This window comes from Venustampulla echinocandica (assembly GCF_003357145.1).
Source record: "Venustampulla echinocandica strain BP 5553 chromosome Unknown scaffold_6, whole genome shotgun sequence".
NCBI lineage: Eukaryota > Fungi > Ascomycota > Leotiomycetes > Helotiales > Pleuroascaceae > Venustampulla > Venustampulla echinocandica.
Window position 1 is genome coordinate 377429 of NW_022474211.1, and position 26998 is coordinate 404426.

General features: G+C 50.0%; 8 protein-coding genes across 8 annotated transcripts; 3 read left to right on the forward strand and 5 right to left on the reverse strand.

The window, feature by feature from the left end:
• Window positions 1–514: 514 nt before the first annotated feature.
• BP5553_07559 (uncharacterized protein) lies at window positions 515–987 on the reverse strand (the record flags this gene model as incomplete). Its single annotated transcript, XM_032016182.1, has 2 exons — window positions 515–799; window positions 856–987. 2 exons carry the CDS (start codon window positions 985–987, stop codon window positions 515–517), a joined length of 417 nt encoding a protein of 138 aa, XP_031867413.1.
• Window positions 988–1328: 341 nt separating this feature from the next.
• On the reverse strand, window positions 1329–1811 carry BP5553_07560 (uncharacterized protein; the record flags this gene model as incomplete). Its single annotated transcript, XM_032016183.1, has 1 exon — window positions 1329–1811. The coding sequence occupies one exon, from the start codon at window positions 1809–1811 to the stop codon at window positions 1329–1331; it is 483 nt and encodes a 160-aa protein (XP_031867414.1).
• Window positions 1812–2240: 429 nt separating this feature from the next.
• BP5553_07561 (uncharacterized protein) lies at window positions 2241–3730 on the forward strand (the record flags this gene model as incomplete). The annotated part of the gene is made up of 3 exons (XM_032016184.1): window positions 2241–2307; window positions 2362–3495; window positions 3543–3730. The coding sequence occupies 3 exons, from the start codon at window positions 2241–2243 to the stop codon at window positions 3728–3730; spliced, it is 1389 nt and encodes a 462-aa protein (XP_031867415.1).
• A 413-nt stretch (window positions 3731–4143) lies between these two features.
• BP5553_07562 (uncharacterized protein) lies at window positions 4144–5031 on the reverse strand (the record flags this gene model as incomplete). Its single annotated transcript, XM_032016185.1, has 2 exons — window positions 4144–4196; window positions 4254–5031. The coding sequence occupies 2 exons, from the start codon at window positions 5029–5031 to the stop codon at window positions 4144–4146; spliced, it is 831 nt and encodes a 276-aa protein (XP_031867416.1).
• A 6293-nt stretch (window positions 5032–11324) lies between these two features.
• BP5553_07563 (mRNA-capping enzyme subunit alpha) lies at window positions 11325–12733 on the forward strand (the record flags this gene model as incomplete). The annotated part of the gene is made up of 3 exons (XM_032016186.1): window positions 11325–11503; window positions 11573–11930; window positions 11981–12733. The coding sequence occupies 3 exons, from the start codon at window positions 11325–11327 to the stop codon at window positions 12731–12733; spliced, it is 1290 nt and encodes a 429-aa protein (XP_031867417.1).
• A 751-nt stretch (window positions 12734–13484) lies between these two features.
• BP5553_07564 (uncharacterized protein) lies at window positions 13485–14584 on the reverse strand (the record flags this gene model as incomplete). Its single annotated transcript, XM_032016187.1, has 2 exons — window positions 13485–14428; window positions 14482–14584. The coding sequence occupies 2 exons, from the start codon at window positions 14582–14584 to the stop codon at window positions 13485–13487; spliced, it is 1047 nt and encodes a 348-aa protein (XP_031867418.1).
• A 1903-nt stretch (window positions 14585–16487) lies between these two features.
• Window positions 16488–21209, forward strand: BP5553_07565 (Uncharacterized protein; the record flags this gene model as incomplete). Its single annotated transcript, XM_032016188.1, has 3 exons — window positions 16488–16850; window positions 16913–20389; window positions 20436–21209. The coding sequence occupies 3 exons, from the start codon at window positions 16488–16490 to the stop codon at window positions 21207–21209; spliced, it is 4614 nt and encodes a 1537-aa protein (XP_031867419.1).
• A 1097-nt stretch (window positions 21210–22306) lies between these two features.
• Window positions 22307–26582, reverse strand: BP5553_07566 (uncharacterized protein; the record flags this gene model as incomplete). The annotated part of the gene is made up of 6 exons (XM_032016189.1): window positions 22307–22507; window positions 22572–22755; window positions 22809–23261; window positions 23317–23648; window positions 24000–24096; window positions 24352–26582. The coding sequence occupies 6 exons, from the start codon at window positions 26580–26582 to the stop codon at window positions 22307–22309; spliced, it is 3498 nt and encodes a 1165-aa protein (XP_031867420.1).
• Between the last annotated feature and the right edge of the window lie 416 nt (window positions 26583–26998).

Here is a 26998-nt window from a genome sequence, read left to right on the forward strand (position 1 = left end):
GCTTAATAGCAACTTGGTTTGAAGCGTTTATTTCCTATTGTCTTCCAACTGTTTAAGCACTGGCAGTGACATCACCCTCTTTATATAAACCTTGGCTGATAGCAATTTGAGGCCCCTAATTACTTTAGAAGATACATACAGGAGGTGAAGTATATTGGTGACTTAACGGATGATAAGTAACTACATTGGGGAGAACTTAGAGGCTGGCAGGCAACTCGACCCAGCTGGGATGCGTACAAGAGGAGGATAAGCCTAACACCCAGTTAAATAACGATAAAAGCCATAGTGTTCCTTTGCCATTCCCCAAGTTGTGTTTGAATTTCAACTTAATCCTCATTCTTTGGTATTCTGCAAGAATACTTCAACAAATATAATCGTTTGAAGTTCGAAGTTATTTTAAGCCCCCTTGATATTCCTCGACCCAAATCATTAACTATCTCAATTAGATGTTGCTTAGATAAGTGCTCAGAGATTAACGATGGTAAAATTATATATGTTTAGTTTCAGATTACACTTAGGCTGACGGCCTCAAGGCAACACTTGCCGTGAAATGTATCTCCGCCTTACCAAGTGTTTCGGCTACTATGAGTGGAGGGTCCCATGGCCCCACCCTTGGCTCTTCATTATCCATTTCCGTCATATCGCAGTCTTCGAGGCGAAGCACCTTTAGTTGAGGGTTATACTCGGTCTTGTTGCTCGCAAGTTCGACCAGCCAGAGGAATTCCGCACTGTCATCATCCCCATAATTACTAACTGCATCACCCCAACACTCTAAACCATACCAGTACTCAAACCGGATCTAAGTTGTTGAAAATGCGGATCAGTAGAGAACGATTCAACAGATTCTTTACTTACTGTTAATTCCTCCAAACTTGATGGAAGCAATTTGTATAAGCCGCCCCTAGTACTATAAGCCGTACCGGACCTGAAAAAGCACGTTGCCGGACAATCGATATATTTGAGTGTCTTCATCATGCTTAAATCCATTCTCGAGTTGTCATGACCGGGCCACTCGCATGGGCATTCCGTAAGCTCAAGCCTCTGCAAAGTACACTGTGCGGAAGCTAATGCCTTTGATAGAAGGCCTGGGGATAGAGGTGTACTAACTCCTCTAGCGCAGTTATCCAATTCGTGTTGGATGCCTTGTCCAGGAAGCGCACAACGAAGGTTTTCAATCTTTGGGCATATTCTGAGAATATCAAGTAATAACTTTGAGGGGATGTGACAACTGCCATCTAGATGTAAACTCAATAGTTGCGAGGTCTTCCCTGTGGTATCTGCCAACTGCGAGAAGGTTCCAGTAAATGGACAACGGATGGTCATATGCTCTACATGATCGAGAACCAGATACCTCCGTATGTCCTCTGCCTTTTGAGTTGACGGCCATGCAACTTAACAGTTCTTAAGTTCCTCATCGGATTAATATCGAGGAATTGCGACGGAAAACAATCGGCACTCCATTTAGCATTGATCGACAGTGTTCTCAAGCTTAATAAGACTTTAAGGAGGTCGTCGGCATAGCTGGTAGGTTCGTCTCCGAAGGGTTCTATCCAATCAACTGCTATATCTTGAACCATCTCGATTAGGGCTGGGTCCTCTTTCAGACTGCGGAAGAATAGAGCAAATTCTGCGCGTCCGGGGCCGAATAGAATCCAGACCTTTTTGAAGATAAGCGGTCGTAGAACGTGGTAGAACTGACGGGACAAATTCGATAGAGAACACACAAAAGACAACCGCTGATATGGTCGGTCCACAACAAATGTTAGGATTTTAGTGAGGATTTCGAATGGCACATCTTGTAGGACTGCCATTGTGAGTTGCGAACGCGAGAATTGTTTCTGTGTTACGTACAAAGGGGCCGTCGATGTTGATGTTGATGTCAATGTGGCCGAAACGGTGAGATAGGTTTACTCGAGTATGGACGAGTATACGTTGGGGTTCGGGGTACAACCCATGCCACCGTCCACCGTGCGCCGATGGGCAAGTCGTTACTAAGCTACGAAGGCAAGGGTGCTCCGTAGCTACGACCAGCTAACCTTATCTGGCGTATCAACATAACTCGTCATTCCCAAATCAACTTTATTTCGACCCAAGTTATACAGCCTCCGACAGGTAATCCACACGACAGTTACAGTGACACTGTACAAGACACACTCGTTAATATCTTTTGATCATGCAGGCATCCTATTGAACTCTCCACGAACGCTTAGTTGGTATTAGACAGTCTCGCACCAGCTGCCATGTCTTTGCCGCCAGTCACGGTACATATCAAGAGAAAGGCTACGGATGAGCCGGTAGACTTTCTGCGTAAGGGGCAAGTGGTGCCAAATGTTACATCACACAGCTAATCTCTTCCTGCAGGTGTCCATGAGCCCCATGGCAAGCGTCAGCGCAGGGCAACCGACTTCGTTTTCTCTCGTCAACCGATTCCAGAAACGGGGAGTTTGACCACGCCCCAGTCTCCAGCCCAAACCTCTCGACCAATTAAACAGATACACAGAGCTGCCAGCTCCAGATCACTGTCTGCGAATCGTAAACAACAAACCCTCCAGCCTGGATCCTCACAACCGCAAAATGCCGCACAATTGGTGTTACCTGTGTTTCAAACAGGCCAGGCCAGTTCTGCATTGCAAGGCAATGATCCCGTTGGAGCCGATGGAGTAAGTAGGGAGACTCCTAGATTGTCTCTACAGGCCGCCAAGGTCCGACACTTCCATATGTCAAGAATTTCGATTCCCACGGATCCACTAGCACCCCTTCCGGGAGGACAAATTCGAAAGCGCACAGCCCAGAGTCATCCTGCCGTTTTTATGGAGCGCAAGTCCCGTACAAAAGATTCCAGAACACAGAAACTATCGTCAGAGGTGCAGGCTACTCAATCCGCCCTGGAGCAGAACATCAATCCGCCCGAACCTCGGCGCCAGAAAAAGCCAGGCTTAGCAGTTAAAGGATCAGCGGTGTCCAAAAAGGATGAACACAAGCCCACTCAACCGCCGGCCCCAGCTCAGGCTACAACTCCCGTGCGCTTGCCATCTGGTATCATGATGCCTTGGGATGTCAATTCTGAGCAGCTCGCGGCAGAGATGCAGGCATATACTTTGCAAGAGATCGGTAGGAATATTTCCGAAGCCGACACCTTCCAGTCTAAACCTACGCCCACAACCCCAACAGTAAAATCTAAAGGCTCGCCATCTCGGTTCAAGCCAAAGAAACCACTATTAAGGTACATGGAACGACATCCAGATACGGCTATGGAAATTGATGACGGAACAAACATGGAGTTGGACCAGCCTTTGAGCGGCGACGAGATGGATGATGACTCGGAATATATCATTGATACGTATGTTCGTATGCCCGCACATACCCTGGAATCATCAAATAGCCCGAAGAACATCGGACTTCTCGTTCTCGACTCTCAACCTGACATAGACGACTTCTACTTGGACGAATGGGATAGCGATGAAGAAGTCGACGACGAAGATGAAGATGAGAATGGTAGGTTTTTGGGCAACTTCCCTAGCATCACATACTAATTGTTACAGCCGAGGACCACTACACCGCTGATTATCCTGACGATGAAGTGGATTCAGATGATGAGTTTGGAAGAAATCCGTACTCGTACCGGACTCAGAATGCATCTGACCTTGAAGAATTTGATGAGGACGATGCAACATTCAGCGACGACGAGGCGGATGGTACAAAATATCCTTGGGCGAAACAACCATCTTGAAATGCCCCGATGGCTGAAGAGTTATCTTAGGACGTTGGTTGTGAAGGTCGGGTTTTCTAGCATTTGAGGTAAGCGCATCTTTTGTCTAGCATATGGGAACTTTAGAATGTAAGTTAAGAAGACATAGTTGATTGACCTTGCAGTATAGATCTAATCTTTGCAAACTGAGTTAAGGTGACTTGTTCAATAACATTTCCTTGCGCCGTTAAACATCGGGCACGGCCCATTCATTCTAAACCCAACCAACTGCCCAACCCACCAATTAAAGCATTTTCCTGCAATACATGTCAGGTACACAGCAGACCTCCAACGCCAGTTTGTCGCACAGTTCTGGGTGCTTTACTTTCCCTATTGCCTATCCATGACCTCCGAAATACGAGACTCAGTACACACTGCTCAACAAAAGCCCCATCTCAGAGACCCTCAGCCTCAACCCGACGGATGAGGGCGCGCCACTTCGCCTTGTCTGTGGAACCCATTAGATTACGATATCCTTTGCGGTAAAGGGGAATTGTTGACTTACTACCCTTGCTTGCGAGCCCCAGCTCGATTCTCCTAGCCTCCGCCTTATGCTCCTCGCTCACCCAGCTATACTGGAGGGCACGCTCCGGATGTTTTTCAATAAGAGTGTAAGGAATGTCAAGGGCCCTGCCTTCTGGTGTCGACCTGCTCCGGACAGAGGCAATAATAAGTTCCGCTTTGCCATCCTTTCCGATGATTGTATTCCAATTCTCATCAGGTCGTGGCACAGTGTTATCTCGGTAGTACCGAGACGAGAAGCCCTGGTTAGTTTCCCGCACGTCTGGGAACTGCTGAGCAAATTTCGACGCGTGGAATTTCCACCCCACGTTACAGTCTTCTTTCATGTAGCGGATCCAATCAGTTTGCTCACGGGTGTACTCCTTGTTGGCGTTGGGCCCTCTCGGTCTACGATCTGTAGGCGAACGCTCTCGTCGGATCTGACAACGACGGCTTAGTGAGCGAGCATCGTGCAGGCAGCGCGGATGACGATGGCCGATTTGAGAATGGACGCGACGAGGCATGTGATCATTTAGGCTGACATATCTCGATAGCTGGTAGCTCTGTCCATCTCGGGCGCGGCTGTTGTCTTGAGTTGTCTGGAAATTGATCGAGATTGCCAGGCGGTTGATGGACTCATCAAAAGACCCCGCCTCGCTGGAATTCGCCTCGCTGGGATTCGCCTCGTCTTTGATGACTGGGTTCAGAATACTTTTGAGGGCCATCGGGTCCTGGTTGGCTATGGACGGGGCTCGGGGATTGCCTTCGACATTGAACTCCATGGTCACTGGTGAGCTCCCAATGTCGCTCGGTAAATACATCGACAGAGATGATAAACTATTTGAGTGTAGGTTTAAGGTGAAATTAACGGACCGTTATGTGGTCATGTAAGGTTGTGAAGGTTGTGAAGGTTGTGGAGTTGATGATGAGGCAGATCGAGAGTCTAAGACTCGAAATCCGGGGGGCTGTGACCAACAGTTTTATCTGTGAGGCCCGTTGGAACTCCTAGACTTGTTCTGTTCTGAGTTCGTCGCTTCTTGTGCTACAATGCAGAGGCTGCATGGAAGAGAACCAAGCGATCAGCCAACGGGAATGTGGAATAGGGATCGAGGATGTAGAGCTGGTTCTAGCGCCCCGAAACGAGCCATCAATCAGGAGTGCCGCCGTACGCTTTGGGAGATCACCAACATCCAATGAAGCTTTGCCGCAGTTGCTAGGTTCATGTGAAGGTTCCGGCAGCTTGGTTAAATATGAATCTTCAGCAATATCACTTCATGTGTCTCGGCCGGCGTGTTTCGTCTTGCCTGTTAGCCGGAACAGGCATGGGTTGTCGGTGATATGCCGCGCTGGGCTTTACGCAGCAACCCGCGGCATCCTTCAGCTAAAGGCACCGGAGGTGGCGCAACGACCGACACTGAGATCGCGGATTAGAGTGTGAGTGGGAATAGCGCAGTCCTTGCTGGCACTCCATCCCATCATCCAGCAGGAACCTGCTTGCTGGAGGCGGCCCTCATACCTCTTCAACGGCAGATACTCGATATGGTTGTTTCCCCGCACCTCATCCACTGTCTGGTACTGATCTCACGGCTGCCAGGCTTGACATCATCCGCTCCCTCTCTTCCCGCCCTGTTCCTCCACTCGTCTGCTCAAGGGCGGGAGGGAGGATCTGGTAGGGCTGCTCTAAGTCCTCTACAAGTCATCTCTGCAAAGGATACCCATGCTGCATCCCCGGCCGCTACAGCCATCGGGGGTGGGAATGCAACATTCGTCTCGTTCGTGCTCTGGTTCCGGATATGGCCGCGGGGAGCGCAGACGCCAGCCCTCCATGATGATTGGAAACCAGACTGTCGGGACCGGCTACGACGGGAAGTGCACTGTGCGCCCCGTGGACGGCGATTACGAAGGGACTATGGTACTGACTACTTCCATATAAGTGCTGTGCGTACGTGGACATGTACGGGGTGACTGCCCCCAAGTGTGACTGCAACATGGGGAGTCCGCAGCTTCTGGTAATCACCTGATTCGATACCCCACGTTCCTGGCCAGTAAAGTTCTCTGCTCATATCCAGCTTCCTGCTCTACGAGTAGGTCCACTGGTCTTGCCGGACGAAAAGGAACGAGGCAACGGGGAGAGGAAATCGGGGGGAGGCAGACTGAGAGAGCGTGATGATGAGAGGGATAACCCGGGACTGGGCATTCAGGTCTTGCAATCCCGACAGTCTGGAGTGCTTTGTGTACGACGACAAATGCAGAAATCCCCTCTTCCATAGCCACCAGTCGGCGCACGCTGCATCCAACACGTTCAACGCCGCCAACAAGCCAACGCCGACCCTACATGCGTGGTCTCTAGGGATTCGCTGAGAGTGGACGCAACAAATTCCGGAAATCTCCCACCAGGCCCTCGCCCTCGCCCTCCACGATCAGGTGGGGTGGTTATATTCTCCGGGTAGAATAGAGGGACCATCGCCGATGCCCATGGAGAGCAGACGCTGGGAGGAAAGGAGAATCGAAGTCGCTGGCGAAAAGGAGGCCATATTATTCCAAGGCCACCCCCGGGGGGGCATCGCGTACGGTTTGAAGCACATACAATAGCATACCTTACCTACCTTACGATAGAGTAGAAGATGACTACTGTACCTATTAAAAGAAACACTGCCATCAAATTCACCCCACTCTCTTTGTTTCGGCTTGCCGTGCCTCCTTCACGGCCCACCACGGCCCCGATCCACCGAACTTTATCCCGCGCCCGGCGCCGGAAATCAGAAACCTGGACGAACCAACCGTTGGTGGCGGCGGCATGGTTCAATGTGCCCAAGCGGCCGCAATCGTCAGCTCTGACGAATCCTCCGGCTGCAAGCATTATGTCACATTGTGTCTGGATCGGGATCTAGATCGGTGGGTCCCTGGTTCTGTCTGCAGCAAGGAGACGGCCGCTAGAGGTTCAACCCGCTGTGCTACGGCGTATGTAATACAGTACGCAACCCCATTGGAGTTACAGTATACCGGTTCTGCGGTATATTGCAAATCTCCACTCCCCGGCACCTGTTTATCAGTGTGGGGGACTTTGCCTACTAATGGTATCTTGGTCTTGGTGGAGATACGTAAATACCCTTGATATTGGAGGAATGGTAGAAGGAATTGCGAGCTCTAGGTAACGTTCCATTAGCAACGTGCTTGGATAGAGCACCTGGGCTCACGGGGATGCCAAGTCACCAGGTACATGTACATCTTCTTCCACGTGTAATTATATACTTGATTATAAGGATATTTAGACTTGCTCGCCCCACATCCTTACAATCGAACCGCAGCATCGACGCCAGCCTCCGTAGCCCCACGTGGAGGCCGGAGAGAAATATTAGCAGCGGCAAGTCTGCTACTCTTTGCCCACAGGGGGTTAGTCAATAGCAGTGGCTGCGTGGTTCGAAGCGGGCGGGCAGCATTCCCTTTCGGTTTAAGATTTGCTCTGCAGAAAGTACGCCAGCTCGAGGCGGCTGAAGCTTGTGGAAAGTCGCCAACGACTGCTAAAAGCGGGTTTACGCCGGAGTTGCAAATAAGGTTTACTCTCGCCACACCACTGCTCACATCCCTAGGTGTTGCTTGTTCGACATGTTGGAGAGAGTAAGGGAGAGGCAGGCTTGGTTCGCCAATCGGCTGTGACACAATGTTTTCCACGTTTTCCTGCAACGGCGATCAAACCTTTACGTCTCTATCACGCCGTCAGTCGCCGCCTCCTACGGATGCAAAGTATTTTATTTTGGCAAGAAGCATTGGTTCTGTATTCGACTATGTTTCATCCCCAAGTTTGCATAATATAGATTCCGCATTGCGTATATTCTATTCTGCAGCCCGTAGGTCGAAGCCAGTCGTTCCTTGGGCCACCAACTCTCGTATTCCCAAACCGTCGGAAACAGATAGTCACACGGGCAAGGGCCAATCCATACTTTTGTTTTCTCGCAACTAGGAATAAATCTGCCGGCCTGATGCCCGTCCCACTTTGTGACAGATTATGGTCTTCGTGCTTGGTGGAGTACCGTCTCCGTGGAAAGATAAGACGTGGCCTTCAATCCTACCTTCTGCTCAGCCCCCGATTTCAGGAAAAGACATGTTCAAGGCTGAGTGAGATAAAATGTGCAGTGGCTTAGTTGCTTGCCTGCTCTCAGACAATAGTTGTATGGCCCTCGTAAGATGCGCCAACACTGCCTAGCTGTTGGGACAAGAAGCCGTTGAACCGGCCTGTGAACTCGTGGCCGTAATCGATTTGCTTGCCCTCGAGGCAGAGGTTTCCATGCCAGGTGCAAGTCAGCACTCGCATCGCACTTCTTCCAAAAATCCTAGCTCCGAAACTCGCATTTCGAGCATCTCCACCCGGAAGTATTGTTGCTTCTGCTGGAGATCGAAAGGTCGGCTCTGGAGACCTTGCAAAGGGCCTCAGAAGGGGAAAGCCGAGCTGTTGAGTTGGGTAGCTGGTGCATGTCGCGCGGTTAAGCAATTGATTCACCTATTGATTACCGCCTACCATAATCCCTTAATGAACATGGGATGGAGAAAGCCTTGATCTTCGCCCAGCTAACCTACAACGTTGCTGGGCTTCCTGAACCTGTCCGTGACGAGCCTGTCGCCTTCCAAGTAGAGCATGGCCTGGTTGTTGTTTTGGGATTGGAATTGTATGGAGTACCGAGGGGACGGATACGGGGGTTGCTTTTAAATATTTGAACGTAGTGTGTTGTTGCTTGCACAGTACGGCTAAAGGAAACGGCAGGCTGGAGGATGGCTGATGCTGTTGGTATGGCGCGGACCGTGGGCTGCGATAGGCGTGCGACATTCAGCCTTCCATTCCACTTATAGTGTGGCGTCCAATCCAACTTGAGTTGTTGGTGCCAGGCAGTTTGGGCGAAGTCTGAGACTCAGGGTGTGATTTATTGAAGCGCCGTTAGCACGGACGTGTATGTTGAAGCGCCAGGGATTACCTGTTGAAGCGCCGTGTCTGATGCGCGTCCTGGGTTATGTTTCCTTTTTCCGGACATACCTCCGTACAGATGTTTGTTGATCGGAGGTGCTGATTGTTATTGGCCCATTTGCAATTTGCCAACTTGGGGATTGGACAAGCAGAGATGTGACAGCTGCAGAACAGGAAGACCAGCCATCCTTTGGCTTGGAGATTCAGGGCCTAGAAGCGCAAATGTGGTGCCTCCAAGGGGCATTGGTTAACCTCAGAATAACACACTCAAGTACGGCGTACGTAGATTGGTCATGTGGGCTCATGTGTTGGCATAGAAAACGTTTAATAGCCCCCCATTGGGCTGTGACGTTCCGTATGACAATCTTCCAACTTCAACCCACACTTCTAGCGAATAACAAACATAACATTTCCGGCCATGTTGATCGTTGGCAAAGGCTGATTAGATGTGATAGCGCCTTTCTAATAGAGACAACCGCTCATTGGACGGGCATTATTCCGGTGCTAAGAATGCAGTCGTCTGCATTGTTGCCCGTGTAATTTTCTAATATCCATAGCCCATATCCAAAAATGAAGGGCAAGGGCGTGCGAGATTATGCTAGTTGGTTTGGTATATTGCTCTCGAGCTAGCCGCGAGGGACGAGGAGTGCGTTGACAGTGACAGAGCGGGAAAGTCCGGGTTGATGAATAGCCACGCTTTCCGCCAAAGTTCTAAAACAAAATATTGGAAGGGCAAGATTACTCCAAAAATGATATACATAGGTGCTCCTATGAATTTGCAAGCAACATTCAGAGGACGCCCCTTACCGATTATAGACTTCAGATGCTAGAGCAAGGGATCACAAAAACCACAACATGTACAACTCCCCGCGCTATGAAATCGCACATCGGGACACCCGAGTACCTCACCCAAAATAGCATGGTCTCAAAGTACTGATGATGACGCTGTACTCGCTGATGCTCGTATTGGTCCGCCGCTGATCACATTTGAATTTATTAAGGATACATTATGATCTGAAATAAGACTAGACATAATAACAGAGACCGACGCTTTTAGACCACTAGAACAGCTCAAGACCCATAGCTTTATAAAGAAGAGAGTCGTTGTCTGATACTAGCCAGAAGAATTTGGAGGCAAGTTTGGTATCTTCAAGAATAGGAGACCTGGAGCGGACCTCATCAGCTAGTCGATGCCTTCCGGATAGGTAGGACAGGTCCGTACATAGGATAGGATAGATGCTCCTTTTAACCTGGTGGACCACCCGGTATAGGGAAGCTCCATGGAAAGGAATTTCCATTGCAAGTAAGGTGTGGGAAATAACGCTAAATGGCTGAAGCAAAAATCACAAATATCCCAATCATCTCATTTCGCCGATACCACAAGGACAGACTATAGGGTGTATAAAGTACACAGGTGCAATGAATAGCGTCCTCATCGATCAACTGGATTCATATGAGCACATCCAGAAGTATGAGTAGTCAAGCATGTACCTACTTTGATTGCCCGAGACGAACATGCCTTCGTTAAAAGTTTAACCAATGGGATATTCGCTTGGCACGCACGTGATTACATGTTGCGCAGTCCGGAAACCTGTAAGCATCCTTGGGGCATAATTCGGTTTCCGCAGAACCGACGAAGTTTTACCGTACGATACGCGAAAACCAAGAATTCTGTCCCGAGGATATCTGTCGTTGCCCGTATTCGAGTCTTTGGCCAGCATCGAGTTCAAAGGCTTCCTGCATTCAACATCACGAAAGCACTTTGCGCCGCAGCCTGCCATACGACATGACTTAGTCCTGGAGCTGCGCAACTAGCAGCCTGGACTGGATAGATGTCCGCGCATTTCGAGATCCAAGATTGCTCCAAACCCGACCCCGATCGCCCTGTCGCAAGGCACTACCTTACCCGCGTCCCACTCCCCTACAAACGGATCCTATACCCAAGCACTTGTTGCTGTGATTGACCTTATCACTAGTATAAGTTATATATATCTGTTCTATCCCAAAAAGAGTCGATATCACTCTGCAAACCAACATTTTCACTTTACTTCAACACCGGCACCGAGACCATCATCTTTCTCCCAGCAGCTGCTTTGACAGCAAAATCCATCTCCCAACATGGCAGACCCCAATGATGTCTTGCCTATAAACGAGCCAGGGATGAAGATAGAGGGGGATGCCCTATATGCCCTACGGAGAGAAGTCGCACAGTTGCTAGATCGGAAGAATCTCGGTTTCCCAGGCGCACAGCCTGTTAGTTTTGCAAGACGGCATCTTGAGGAGTTGACGAAGCAGGAGTAAGTCGATATTCTAGTTTATTCTTATCTGAGCCCCTGGGCCTGTGCATTTGCTGACTTGTCTTGTAGCTATTACGTCTGCGAGAAATCCGACGGCTTGCGTTACCTCCTCTACCTAACAACCTATAACGACGAAGAGGCCCACTATCTCATTGATAGGAGGAATGATTTCTGGATCGTTCCCAAGAATAGCCTCCACTTTCCAGTTCCCAGAGACGTTCAAGGCTTTCATGTCAGTACCTTGATCGATGGCGAACTTGTACTTGACAAACTTCCCGATGGGAAACTGCAGCCCAAGTACCTGGTCTTTGATTGTATGATACTGGATGGAAATAGCTTAATGAGTCGAACCCTTGACAAACGGTTGGCCTACTTTCAAGAGCGGATTTATGATCCGTATAAACAACTTCTTCAGAGTTACCCCCAGGTAATTTCAGTTATGCACGGTGGAGAAACGCAAATGCTAACGAATCTTAGGAAATACCCTTCATGCACTTTATTGTCGAGATGAAATCAATGCAGTTCAGCTATGCAATAGAGCTTATGTTTGCCAAGATCCTCCCTGACTTGCCGCATGGCAATGATGGCTTGATTTTCACATGTCGGACGAGCGAATATAAGCATGGCACCGACCCACACATCCTAAAGTGGAAGCCAGAGGATGAGAACAGCATCGACTTCCGCTTAATACTCGACTTCCCTCTCGCACAGCCCGATGAGCAGGATATTGCGGAAGGGGTTACCGAACCATACCCCGATTATGATGCTATGCCAATATGTAATTTGCACGCTTTTGCAGGTGATGGACGAGAAGACCCGTGGTTTAGTACCATGCACCTCGAACCCAAGGAATGGGAAGGTCTAAAGGCTTTGAAGGAGCGACTGAATGATAGAATCGTGGAATGCTATATGGATTCCCAGAAAAGGTGGCGGTACATGCGATTCCGCGATGACAAAGAAAACGCCAACCATACGAGTACAGTCCAGAGTGTTATTGAAAGCATCACAGACAGGGTGACCAAACAAGATCTTACAAATGCTCAGAAAGTTATCCGAGATGAATGGAAGAGGAGAGCAGCTGATGAGCAGGCTCGAGAGCGAAAGGAGGCAGAGAAAAGACGGGCCGCGTCCGCGAGCAGCGGGCCTCTAAATGCGGGAGTGAAGCGGAAGGCTGATGGACAGGGCAACGGGCGACCCAGCCCGGGGCCTCCTATGAAGAAAGAGTTGTAGGCTTGGAGACAAAATCCCCACACGCGTAGGGCAGTTTATGGTCTGTAATGCAGACGGTTGCAGTTCACTCTCGCGAGGCGTTTGATCGATTAGGGCTTTGTATCAGGGTTTCCGGTAGCTACTTACCTGGCACAGGTGGTCAAGGCGGGCGTACTGGTCTGGAGGGCATCTCTCTCTTTCCTCGGATGGTTATCAAAGTGGATGCTAGTTTTATCTTAGAAGGAAAGGCACGGTCAGGCATCGGCGGGCGGCGCACAATACTCTAATATGAAATATAGAGCAGTTGCAATTGTAATGTTTCTTGCAATTCTGTAGTAGTGTTTTACTATTTATAAAAGCAAATTATGATTTATACGCGTTTCTAATGTATTACCTGTTCACCTTTAGAATATAAGGACGATAGGGGTTAAAGTGACAAGGCATCTAACGCGTCTCACAGTGCTCAGCGAAACAAACATCTCAAATGTCACTTCAGCTTTAAAACGTTACGAATTTCATTTGAATTCCTTTGATTCTATGACCAGCTATTTTTTTTTTGTTTTCTTTTTTTTTCAATCAACCTCCCATTTCATGATCCATGTATTCCGTCCGAGTAACCATTCATAGCAAAGCCTTCCATTCGTGCAATCGGGAGAAGAAGTTGAGCCTTTGTGCAGAGCACAATAGCAAACGTCTCGATAAACTAGCAATGTATAAACACGTAATGCGCCACGTTTCTTATCCAGTCATCAGTATTCCTGAGGCCCATCTTTTAGATGAAAGGAACAAGTGCCAGCAATCCAGCCAGCAAAAGGAGCTTAACATCATATACAACTGCCCCGCCAGTAGAGGTCTGGATAGATGTCGAGGTTGCAGCCCCACCAGTGGTCTTGCTGAGGGGGATGACTACCAAGCTCTGGGAGGTAGTCAAAGAAGTGTCGACGGTGCTGCTGGCTGCGGGCAAGGGTGCGCATGGGGTACCATGAGGTACCGAAGAGTGAGAGACGGTGACACCAATGAAGCCTGGCAGAGAGACGGAGGAGCCGTCATAGCCAGTCTTGGTGATGGAATCCACAGGTACCGATGTAGTCTGGGTGGAAGGCTGAACGGGGACAGGAGTGTAAGGTGCGGTGACGGTCACAGTGACTGGTGGGCAACCACAGCTAGCCTTAGACTCTGTCGCCAGGGTAATAGTGTGCAGCGTAGAGACTGTGAGGGTATGGGTGTTGGTACGAGTGCTAGTACAGATGATGGTTGTGCTAGCACTAGATGCGATTGACGATGGAATTGAAGATGGAATGTCGGACACGAGCGTAGTGCAAACATGAGTATATACAGTTGAAACTTCAGTCGTGTAGTCAGTCGGAACACCCTTCGCACCAGTAGGGATGACAGCTGAGGCGGTGTTGTCTCCTGGCAGGTCCAATGTAGGAGATGGCTTCTTTGCCGAGATCGCAATAGTCGAGGGGTCCAATGTAGGAGACGGCTTCTTTGCCGAGGTCGCAGTAGTTGAGTTACGATACGGGTATGGAGGACTGATAGTGCTGGCATGTATAGAGCTAGTGCTGCTCGACAGGTTACCTTGGATTGTGAAGGTCGGTAAGATGATTGCAGGAGTAACAGTCAGGGTGTTGACAACGGTGACGGTACGAGTAGTAGTGCCAGATTTCTCGTCCTGGGCAGTACTAACAAGATCGAAAGTAGCCAGAATAGCATCTTAAAATACTGTCAGCTGAATACTCCGATCTTTTAACAGGTGAAAGATATACCTTCGAGGTCGCCGCCATTAGTCACTTTGCCATATCCGGAGCTATCCTGGGCTACAACGCTCAGGATTGCACCTAAGAAGGCAGCGAGAATAAGGGCCTTCATAACGACGGTAGGCTTATAGCTTAGAGCGTCTTGAGATTAATAAACGATCTAACTATATTAGTAAGGATTTGACGACGCGTCCTGGCGGCGATACAGCGACAATGTAGCAGCACAGATCGTGGTAAGTATAGAGAGCGCTTGCACGTAGGCAGTGGGAGTACTAACCAATATCTCTTGGGCAAGGCCTGGGAAACTCAATTACAATAGAGTGGTAGTATCCTTGAAGAAGTAACGCGTTGTTCTAGAGAGCAGTGCTGTGGTGAGGAAAACGATTGTAGCTGTGGAGAGAAGATTGAGGCGAGGGGGGGAACAAACTTATAGCTTTGTTTACTGGTGACAACGCGCTCCCCCGATCTAGAATAAACGACCAAGAGCGGTGAATATATTAGAGCTTAAGTAAAGACAGGTCTATCTTAGACGGTGATCCCTGTGATATAACTACAAGACACCGCCATCAAATATTATTCCAGCCCAGCTTTACAACATATGTAAAGCGCTTAACAATAGGGAATAGATAGACACAAGCTGAAAATGACTCGGAGGTTTGAGCTAACAACTACTTGTGAGTAATTGTTAACTTAGTAGAATAGGAACTAATTAATCATATGCTAGAGAGTTACAAGAGCACTCAAAATAGCAATCAGCTATTAATGAGTGCTTAAGCATATCAATTCCTAGCCCTATAGGTCTTGGATTTTTCATCCTATGGATATAGGGCCGGCGCCAGTACTTAACGACTATCAACTACTTTGGAGGAGTGGAGAGGTTCCCATGTATAGGAACAGATGACAAAACTCTAGTACATACGGAGTGTCTCAATGTGGGATGTCTTTCGAAATTTTGAGATGAGAAAGATATGTAGAGGGGGAGGTGATGGCTTTACTGGAACCACACAACTTGGAGGATATGGAGTATTACTAGTAGGAGAGGTACGAGTAGAACAGAAAATAGAGTAATGATGTGAGTGTCTAACCATTCTTTTCAGCTATGAGGAGGGCCGCCTCTAGGGCTTTGGCTCCTCAGCTGCAGGTGGTGACGATGTCGATCGTTGTGCCTACATAATAAAACAATTCCATCAATGTCTCACTCGGAATGAAAGATGCCGGATTGAACGCTTCAGTTCTGAAAATGCCGATTGTAATTTAGCTTGGGCTCACAGAAACCATAACAGGTGATTTGCCCAGACAAGCGCGAGGCACAGAACGAACAGATAGCGACAGGAGGGCTGCCGCAGCATCCCCGAATAGCTCTCTTTCGATATGTTCGTTGATACCAATGGCGTGATTTGGACATATTGAGAGTGTTAGTGACAGTGATAGACAGACATACAGCTTGATTTGACACATGTTAAATCCCCACTTGAATGCAAACATGGCGATAGAACACTGTACGACCCACGACACATGTGAATTGCTTACACAGGGACTTGCACCGCTAGGGGGAAGGCGGACATAGAAAGTGCGAATGGCAAGAGGAGGGGAGTACGAAGCAGAGTTAATATCAAAATGGTGAAGTATCTCGGTGGTGAAGTAGTGAAGTGTTGGAGCTGACACGTTCGGGTAGAGTAACCTCATTCGGCAGTGCTGCTCCGTACAAAATATCTCGTCTCCTTCGACGCGTTACACGCGATTGCTTACGTACAATCGCAGGAAGTACAACAGGTACGAAGTACAGCTCTCGTATCGTATCCTATCCAGAACCAGACCTCCCGCCAGCGAACAGCTCAACAGCTCTGCACTCAACCACTCTAACCGCCCAGAGAACAACAGAGGTCTTTCGCACCCCGCGTGCAGCCTGTTCTGGAGACACTCCTCACGCGTCTCTTCTCGAATCCAAGACCTGTTATAAACCCCCTTTGCCCCGCTGAGACTGGAATTGGAGAGCAGCGCGCTCTTGATCCTCAATGGCGCGGCGCCGCCGTGGTGAAGTCGAGGATGAGGTGGAGGCCGAAGAGCAGGAGCAGGAGCTGGACCAGGAATCCCATGGCGCCAGCTTGACCTTCAATGAACCGCTCTCATGGCGCGCCGGAAAGCCCATTCCCACGGGAGAGCTCCTTCGACGGCTCGATGCACTATCAAATGAATTGCGCGAAATGGACCAGGAGGAGATCGACAAGGAGTCATTCACCAAGGTTGCTAAGGAGTTGGCCGGCCAGAACCTCTTGACCCATAAAGATAAGGGTGTGCGCGCCTTCGCAGCGTGCTGCTTAGTGGATGTGCTGAAGCTTTGCGCGCCCGATGCGCCATTTACTGGATCGCAATTGAAGGTGTGTTGCGAGCTGGAGCTGTGGATGGGGATATACATATACACTGCTAACACTGCGCCCAGGACATCTTTACCCTCTTCATTACCTCCATATTACCAGCCCTCTCTGACCCCTCTCATGCCTACAATAACCAACACAAATATGTCCTCGTATCATTGACAGAAATCAAGAGCATTGTTCTGCTCACGGACATTCCTAATTCTGAGGCGCTCACTCTCCATCTCTTTAGCTCTTTCTTCGACATTATATCCGGTTCCTCAAAGTCCTCGACGGGCGAGCAGATAGCCAAGGAAGTCGAGTATAACATGACACAGATGTTGGTCATCTTAGTAGACGAAGCTGCAAGTCTGCCTCCGCAAGTTGTAGATGTTATCGTTGCCCAATTTCTGCGAGCGACGAGTCCAAACAGCGGAAAGGGCAAGCATGGAGAAGCTCGCGCCGGGGACAAACAGTCTACTCTACTCTCCAAAGAGCTCCCAGCAGCATATAATATGGCCAAGACGATCTGCAATTCCTGCCCGGAAAAGATGGCTCGCTATGTCAGTCAATATTTTAATGAGGTTATTATGGATGTGTCCGCAACTACGTCGAAACCCAACGGCCATAGAAGGATGAGCGATGCAGCAGATCTAGAGGAAGATGAGGCGCCGGCTGGTCCCACTGAATCCGATCTTAATGAGCTTCACAAAGCGCATTTACTCTTGCGTGAGCTTTGGCGCGCATCGCCATCAGTTCTCCAAAACGTCATTCCCCAATTAGAGGCAGAATTGTCTGCTGAAAACGTTCAACTTCGATTGCTAGCTACCGAAACACTTGGGGACATAATATCTGGCATTGGAGCAGCTGGGCCTCCCCCCCCTCCACCCATGGATCCTGCTGCATACCCACCAGCAAGACTTGAAGATTATCCCACTTCGCACATCTCTGACAGCATCCTCACAAAGCCCATTTCACCACAGTCATTCTCTCAGACTCATCCCAACGTTTATCACAGTTTCCTGGGAAGGAAGAACGATAAATCAGCAGTTATTCGATCGGGTTGGACAACAGCCATAGGCCGGGTCCTTGTCACTTCAGCTGGGGGGATTGGGCTAAGTCGGGAGGACGAAGCTGCGTTAGTCAAAGGACTGGGCGAGAAGTTGAACGACGCAGACGAGAGAGTCCGCCTCTCTGCTGTCAAGGCTATAGGGCACTTTAGCTTTCGCGATGTTATGACGAAGCTTGGTCCAAATGGGGGCGTTAGCAAATCTGGGTCGGTCCTGTGTAGTCTGGCAGACCGTGCCCGTGATCGACGACATCCAGTACGAGTGGAAGGAATGACAACTCTGAGCAGGATATGGGGTGTTGCCGCGGGCGAGATCGCCGCAGGAAATGAGACTGTGATTGAGGCTCTGGGCGCCATCCCATCGAAGGTTATCGATGCGTATTATGCTAATGATCTCGAACTCAACGTGCTATTGGACCATGTCATGTTTGAACAACTTATTCCACTCAACTACCCACCTGGAAAAACCAAGGGATCTAAAGCAGCCAATGGAGATTCGCAGAGTCAGAGTCAGACAAATGGGGACGCACCCTTCAATGCTGACAAGATCCGAACCGAGCGTGTTCTACTAGTGGTAAAATCCCTCGATGCAAAGTCAAAGAAAGCATTCTTTGCAATGCAGGCTCGCCAACCAGTATACTCCAACGTACTGCATGCCTTCCTCAAGCGTTGCGAGGAATTCAACGGCGGTGTTATGGATGAACACGCCAAAGAGATCAAGGCAAAGCTCGATGGTGTGGTCAAATGGCTCGCAGATCTGCTTCCGGATCCTTTGCGGACCACCCATGAATTGTACAAATACGCCAAGTTGCATGATCGGCGAAGCTATCAACTTCTACGTTTCGCAATGGGCCCCGAAAACGATTTTAAAACGGTTTACAATGCTATCAAGGAATTTTCCAAGCGCATCGAATCGGCACCGGGCGCTCCAGCTGGGCTTCTTGAAACTCTCATTCCCATTGTTTACCGTTCCGCATCCCTCGTCTATAATCGCAGCCACCTGCCAGTCATCATGCAATACACGAGAAGCGATGAAAATGGGCTGGGGGCCACAGCACACGAGGTTATGCATGAAATTTCAGAGCGGCATCCCAAGATATTCAAAGACAATGTTAAAGAACTCTGCAAAATACTGGCGGATCAGTCGCCTTCCTCAACCAAAGCAAACGATCTCGGAAGTGTAGAGACTTTAAAAGCTTTGGCAGCGTTTGCAAAGAACCCCAACAGCTCCAAAGAGATACCCAGAGACCGCAAGTTTATCTCGACCCTGATAAACTTTGCTCAATATGGAACACCGCCGAAAGCTGCCAAGTATGCCGTGAGCATTTTGATGGCTGCATCCGACAAGAAGGAAATGCACGCGAAGGATTTACTGGAAAAGTCAATGCGCGATTGGGAATTCGGGGGGGATCATTTTCTCACCAAACTTGCAGCAATCAGCCAGCTGACACTGCTGGATCACAAAATAACCGACGAAGCTAATGATGAGATTCTTGACATCACTACTCAACAACTTCTCCTGCAGGTCCGAACGCCTGCTGCTAACGATGATCCGAGTTGGAAATCTGATGCAGACCTCGACGACGAATGCCAGGCAAAATGTTGGGCTCTGAGGATATTGGTGAACCGTCTTCGTGTGGCCGAGGACCGCGAGACCGCGCAGAAGCTCGCCGTTCCCGTATATAAGCTCCTAAATGGGCTGATTGTGAAAGAAGGAGAACTCTCGAAAAAGAACGATACACCCAAGTACCACAAGTCCCGATTACGCCTCCTTGCGGCCCAGTCGATGTTGAAGCTGTGCACGAATAAGTTGTTCGACGAATTTCTATCGCCAGTGGAGTTCAATCGACTTGCATTTGTCACCCAGGATTCTCTGATGGATGTTCGTAAGGGCTTTGTGCAAAAGCTCCAAAAATATCTTGTCAAAAACAAGCTCTCCAACCGCTTTTACACCATTATATTCCTGACAGCTTTCGAGCCTGATCAGAGTCTCCGCAATTCCATCGTTACCTGGATACGTTCTCGCGCAAAGGTTTTCCATGACCAGAAATCTCGAGCGTTAGAATCAGTGTTTGCGCGACTTATTTCCCTTCTAGCCCATCATCCGGATTTTAGTCTACAGCCAGATGAATTAGTGGACCACGCCAGATACCTTCTCTATTATATCACCGCTGTTGTCTCAGAGGAAAATCTCCCTCTAGTGTACAAGTACGCCGAGCGAGTCAAACAGGCACGCGATGCAATTCCGAGCCAACATCCGGAAAACATATACGTGCTGAGCGATCTTGCCACGGCTTTGATTAAAAAGTGGCAGGAGAAAAGGGGTTGGATCATGCAAACATGGCCCGTGAAAGTAGGCTTGCCAATAGGGCTTTTTGCTGGGCTCCCAAGCCACGAGGTAGCTCAGGAGATCGCGGAGAAGGTGTACTTGCCAGAGCCTGTGGAGATGGATGGGTTACTCGACGACTTGGTCAGGAATGCTGACAAGAAAAAGGTTTGTGCTACATCACCTACTCAAGGCTTATGCATACTAATAACAGTCTGTGAAACAGAAGCGGAGATTCGATGACAGAGACGATGGTTCCCATCCAGCAAAGAAGCATAAATCCGAACCAAAACACCGGACTCCTAAAGCTCCAACAGTGAGGAAAGAAAGGACTCCCAAAGTCAAGAAAACGCCAGCCAAGCCAAAGAAACCTAGGGCAAGCGGTACCTTAAGCACTCCAGCAACCAGTCCAGCCGAACGAAGGAAAAGTGGCCGAAGCGCAAGCGCAAGAAAAAGCTACGCCGACCGCGATGACAGCGAAGACGATGAAGAGATGTGGGAAGGTGTGGCACAGTGGGAGTACCTCAGTGGAGATCAAGAGGGTGCAGCCCCAAACCAGAAACGACCTCGCGAGACAGAGTCTGAAGATGAAGAAGATGATGGTGATTTGTCGTCTGCCCCAGAAGAAGAGGAAGCAGCGGAGGAGAAAGAAGATGTAGAAATGTCCGATGTGGAGCCCGAGCAAACACCAGAGTCTGAACCCGAGCCCGAGCCTGAGTCGAAGCCGGACGAAGCGGAAGAGGAAGAAGCGGAGGAGGAAGAGCCCGAGCCTACCCCTCCTCGGTCCAACGGGAAGAAAGTCCAACCCGCAAAACCAAGCTCCAAAAAGACACCGTCTCGGGCCGCCTCATCGAGGGTTACTAAATCCAAAGCAAAGCCATCGCCAGCGAAAGCTAAGGCCAAGGCCGAGGCACCAGTCTCCCGGCGCACTACTAGAAGAAGGGGTGCGGCCGCGAAGGAGGATTCCGCCGTGGAAGGATCGGAGTGATGGGTTTCTAATTACGATTGATGTTTGAATATACACGTAACCCAACGGGAGAGAACGGGGGAGGAGCAAGCGCCTGCGTCGTCTGCACATAGGTACATAAAATCCGGTTCCGGTATACTTCTCACTCGTAACCATTCGAGCAACTATTTTTATTCCTGCGTTTCTACCAGATTTGAAGTACAGGATTGATTGCTTTTGCTTTTGCTAGTTTTTACTTCCTGAGATTACTTAACAATACCCGCGCGCTTCTGATGAAATGGATAGTATACTTTGGTTTAGGTGGTTTAGGTGGTGTAGATAACTGTGGGTGCGGTTGTCATGATGCGTGCTAGGAATTATGGATGGATGGGTGGGTGGAAGGATGGATTTATTTGACTCTTGTGTAAAGCGTTGGGGGGAATGAAAATGAATTCGATACTAAGTTTGCAGTCTGAATTATACGTGACTAAGTTGCTGTTTGTGATGGGGATGGGGGAAGCGAACAACCCAACAACAGCAAGCGGTCTGGTAGGTACACCTTGGAAGATTATCACCGCTGCGAGGATATAAATTTATTTCAAGATATGCTGCATTATCTCCACTACTAGCTACCAATCACCTCATATAATAGGTCCATATCCCTTCCTCCAGTTTCCCAGCCTTTCTCCGTTCTAAAGTAGCGGTGTGGTAGTAGCTGCCGTAGCAGCGGCAGCAGCATTTCCCCTCCTCTCTCCCGACTGTGTTCCCTTCTGATGTGATACAAGTGATCTCGTGGTATCCAGATAAAAAGAAAGTACCCATGATGTTTGGCCCGAGACTCCGTATGATACAATGCGAATGCTTGATGCGGATTTAAAAAGGAAAAGAGAAACATAAGTGTTGCATTGGCGGCGCAGCTGAGGAGAGCGAGCCTTGAAGAACGGTGATGTAGGGGCGTTGTCAGCTCGTATGCCGGAACCCGAACACATCCCGCATCATAATCTGGTGGCTGGGAGTCGAGAATCACGTGGGATTTCACGCTCGTGCCCTAAAGGGTGTGGGAAAGCGCTCATCATCAGAGCTGAGTCCCAAACCCGTAATGAAAATATCGATGTCAATGCCTCGTTCATAACTTCGTCTCAGCCAAGAGCGTCTCCTGCGACAACTTCTTCCTCGGCTTTAGGCTCGTCATCATCACTAGTGGTGTCGGCAAGCGTTTGTTCGATTATGGCTTTAAGGGCAGCTAAGCTCGATCTGTCTCTCTTGGATAGTTTCTTATTCGAGAGTGAAGTCGCATCAGCTTGAGCAATCATTTCGATCACAGAAGGTGGAGCTTCGGCCTATTATTATTGTCAGTACGGGCATAATTACGTCATAGGACGTGAAGCTAGAGTTCCAACTCACCAGTAAGGTGCTGGAAAGCACGCCAACATCGCCAATCTCAGGGTTCTGGGCAGCGAGCGAGGCGAGGTTGAGCGCTGCTTGCTGTTCGCTGACAGTTCGTGAGGTCCATCCAGTTGGATGGTGTGGCGACTTCAGGTGCTGAAGAAGGGGAGTGGGTGGGAAACCACCACCTTGTTGCTTAATCCTTTGGAGAGGTCAATATCAATATGTAGCTCGGGTTAGGTATAGAGGACTTACTTTGAAATAAAGTCGAGCTTTAGACCCTTTTCTGGAAGTTTGTACACAGAACCAAACTGCGTCGAGTCGTAGAAACCATCGTCTTCGTCATCGCTTGGCGAATTCTCAATCTCGATATGTCCACTGTTTCTTGTACCGCGCGCAAAAGAAGGGGAAATGGTAGGAGCACCCTTGATCTTGCGGTAGCGGTGGGCTGGGCCAAGTTTTGCGGGCAAAAGTTCCATAAGGTCGTCCACATGAGCAGGACATCTCCACTTCCTGTCGGGCGCTGGTTCTTTGCTCATAGGTGGATCGAGACAGTCCATGTGCCAGTGGAGGCTACAGAAGCTGCAGGAAATGACCATCCGGCTGGGGAGAATAGCAGCGCCGTTGCAACGGTGGCAAAGAATTGCCTTGCCTTTGTTGTCTTTCTGGCGGAAAACATCTGGGGGCTCATCGTAGCCTCCGCGAGTCCTATTTCGATGTCAGAGGATTTACCCTTAGGCGTAAGGGATCTAGATGCACTTACTTTGGTTTATTTGGCCGGCGCTCATCCTCGTACTCTCCCTCAGTGCCAGTCTTGACACCTTCGAAGCGCTCACGGACGTCCTTGGGCAGATGGAAAGCACTAGGATTCTTTTTCTCGAGGTTGCCCAGGAGCTCACCAAAGCCGCCACTGGAAGGTTTAATGGGACGGGGGTTGTGGGTGAACTCGCACGAATTGCAGAACCATGCATCGGGCAATGCGCCTTCAACCATGGGCGGGTCAACGCATTTAAAATGGAATGAGCGACAGCAGCCGTCGCAGCAGACCAAGTCGCCATTCCCACCACAGGCTGAACAGTAATCGTCATTGTCGTCCTGAAGCATGGGAGTCAGTGGTTGTTGGCTCAAAATAGAAACGCACCATGCGGTATATGAATTGGGATGGAGGATAAGAAAAAATGCGGGGAGTTTATGAGCGACCAGTGATGTGCAACAGGCATGGTTTGTCAGGTCAGGCGGCTTGGCCGCGTAAAACGTTGGCGATTTCGCAGCCTAGCACCGGTAGATAGGGTCAAACTATTGACTCTCGCTCCACTTCCCAGCGACCAGCTCCCAGCGCAATAATGCGGCGATGATGGCAGGAGTAGGCGTAGAAGTCCGCTGCGGCTGCGGCTGCAGCTCACAATCCGATTTCGTACAGCAGAGGATGCAGATCGAGACACTTACTTTGTTTTCAGAAGACACACCGTTGCCCACGGGGCTGTTGCGTTCACCGCTCGGGCGAGGAATACCGGCCACGATGCCGCCCTTCTTCTTCACCGGCCTGTAGGGACAGAAGCGCATTAGCAGTGTTCGGAGTCTCTCGTTCTCAGGGTTGTAGGGGGGAAGGAGGCGCCAGAGGTCATGATAACTCCGTCAGTCGCATTGTGCGACGCGGCAGAGAACATTCTAGGCGCCCGGGGAGCAAATCAGGCCCCGTCAAACAATACAAAAAGGTATGATGATGCTTGATAAGTACAAGGTGCTCCCCATGGAATGAAAGGATCCTATAAGAAAGGGAAACCCCTTCACAACTTACGATGTCTTGACACGTAGGCCAGAGCCTGTCTTTGCCCTTCTGGTTGGTCGATTGGTAGCACTCGGTGTGCCAGCACGGGAAGCGGGCGCTGAGCCTGGTGCGAGATCAAGTTGGAATGAGAGCGCATTTGGAGAGCTGAGATATTCAGAGCCCTCATTATCTTTGCTTCGAGTCTCTCTGAGGTTGAGCATGCGCTTCTTGGTTGGACGCTTTGACGGCGCCACAGAGACGAAGTCACCACCTTCTGAGGCTGTTTCGACGTCTTGCGCCGGTAGTGGGATTTGGGTGCGTTCGAAGCTCTCTAGAGGGGCCGGTGCGTTGTTGGCCAACTCTTTCGCCTCTCGCTTCAGCCGATTATGAGTCTCAATTCGAAGCGTTCGACTAGCCTCATCATTATCCGCATCCTCTTCGGCGGAAGGTTGAATGGGAGCAGGCTCAGCGGGAGAGGCAGCCTTTGATTTGGCCTTCGCCTTTTTGGCACCACGGGCCCGAGCCATGACTGTGGATGCACGTGGACTGGGACTAGGACTAGGACTAGGGGGAGTGATATCTGGAGGCGATTTGTGTGGAGCGGATGAAGGTATCTGTGCGGAGGTTGGTGTTGAAGAGGAAGTAGATGTAGACGTGGATGTAATGGTAGAGAAAGTATAAGTCTTGGGCCCTATTCTCGGTCTAGGTGGTGCTGCAGCAGATGGTATTGATTGTTGTTGAGTAATATTGTCGGCCGGCGTAGAATAGCGAGAGTTGCTATTGTCTCTCGTATTGTGGGGGGTATTATTGATATTATTGTTGTTGTGGTCTAAGGTGAGGCGACCGTCGACTGGAGCGCTACTCCGCCCTCCACGTTTCTTTCCGCGCCCACGCCCAGCCTCATTCCCGTGATTCGATGTAGCCTCTGATAATGCAGAACCATGCTGGGCACCACTGGCAGAGGCAGAGCCGCTCTTCAGGACCTGCTCGTCGAGCGATGACAGTGATGAGGAGCTGGAAACCGACCTTGATCGCTGGGGCTTTTCTAGGGAAGGCTCCGCCGAGGTGCCGTTTGCCAGCGGCGTCTCGGGTTTCGCATTCATATTCCCATTCATAGTAGCTGTCGATGGCGCCGGAAACCCCATCCCATTTAGGGGTGGATATGGGGACACAAAGTGATTCTGCTTTTGCTTCTTGCTGATATGCCCGTAGTCGAGATCTTTATGGGGTGATGCAGAGAGCGAAGATAAATGCAACGAGGACGCCCTGGCATGAGAGTCGCTCAATGATCTGCCGCTCGTCCCAAGTCTTCCGGGAGGAGTGTCGTATGTCAGAGCAGTGTTGACGGCTGAGAAGATAGGGCGGGGTGGAGGATCGCTTCCATCGCCGTTGAAGTAGTATTCTGCAGTCCGGTCCTTTTTGCCTTCCTTTTTCTTGTCTTTCATCATCCTCATAAACTCCTCAACCTGGGCTGAAACAGCGCGCCTATTGTAGATAGCCTCAAAGATCCGAACTATCCTAATGTCTGAATGTTGCTCATCATACAGCATCCGAAGGGCATAAGCCGTAGGGTACCGCCTCAGATCAACCGCGTGCTGAACAGCGTCCTCCACAACCTTGTCGGTTTTCTCCAGGTCAACGGCTGGCTCGCCATCCGGATCAAGTGCGAGCGGAACCTGGGAAGAAAAGGCAGGAAGTAATGGTGAGGGCGTAGCAAGGGGCACAACCGGGGCAGTCATGCTTGGAGCCGCAGCCAGAGGAGACTGTGATATAGCAAAAACCCCTTGGCCAGAAGATTGACTGTTGTTTTGCTTGTGACTGATTTTCCGCGGGCTGGTCTGCTGCTGCGGCGTCCTAGGAGAAAGCTCAACGTCTTCAGGTTTGACTGACAGCGAACGCCGAGTTATTATCTGCGATGGAGCTTCTGACGCCTCAGGGGTGGATGCCTCTGATCTCTTCGCCCGGCCTAGACCCTCCCGCACCTCCCCCCTCGTAGCAGCCTTCAGGATCTTCCAGCTCGGGCGCGTCCCCAACGGAGCCATATTTGCAACTGTCCCAACTCTTTCAAACCCTGCCTCCTCGAAGCTGGGGCGCGGGGGCGGTAGGGCAGGCTCGATCCATTTGTCCATGAAGGTTTTGGGCTTCTCAACCGCGTCGGCCACTGTATTCGCAGCTTCGGCCCCAGCATTATTAACTGCAGTAACAAATGGGCTCGAATATCGGCTTCGAGTCGGCCTTCCGGAGTAGCTGGGGGTCTGCATTGCCGCCGCTCGTCGTGTCGGGCTCCCTGGGATCGCCTCCTCCCTTCAGTGTTGCGACACGCGAGGACAGCACGACTATGACGCGGTTAGTCCAGGAGCTCTGCATTAGGAAATGGAACCAAATACTTCTCTATCGTTTGAGAGCATATACGGCAAATATTTATCGCGGTTGGGGGGCGAGGGACGCGTGGGAGTTAATAGGTTCGGCTTGGGTGCAGATTTAAAGGAGAAAGTCGAGGTTCGTTAGCGAAGAAATAGCTGCCTCAGGAGAGCCTGCTCAGGGAGACAGGAGACCCAACAAAGGGGCTTCGAGAACACCGCCCACGCGAATAAACAACGATGGTAGGAGGCTTCAGCTTAGAGGTATGCAACCAGTGTATCTTGGAGAGGGAAATATTAATCTTTGTGTTACTATG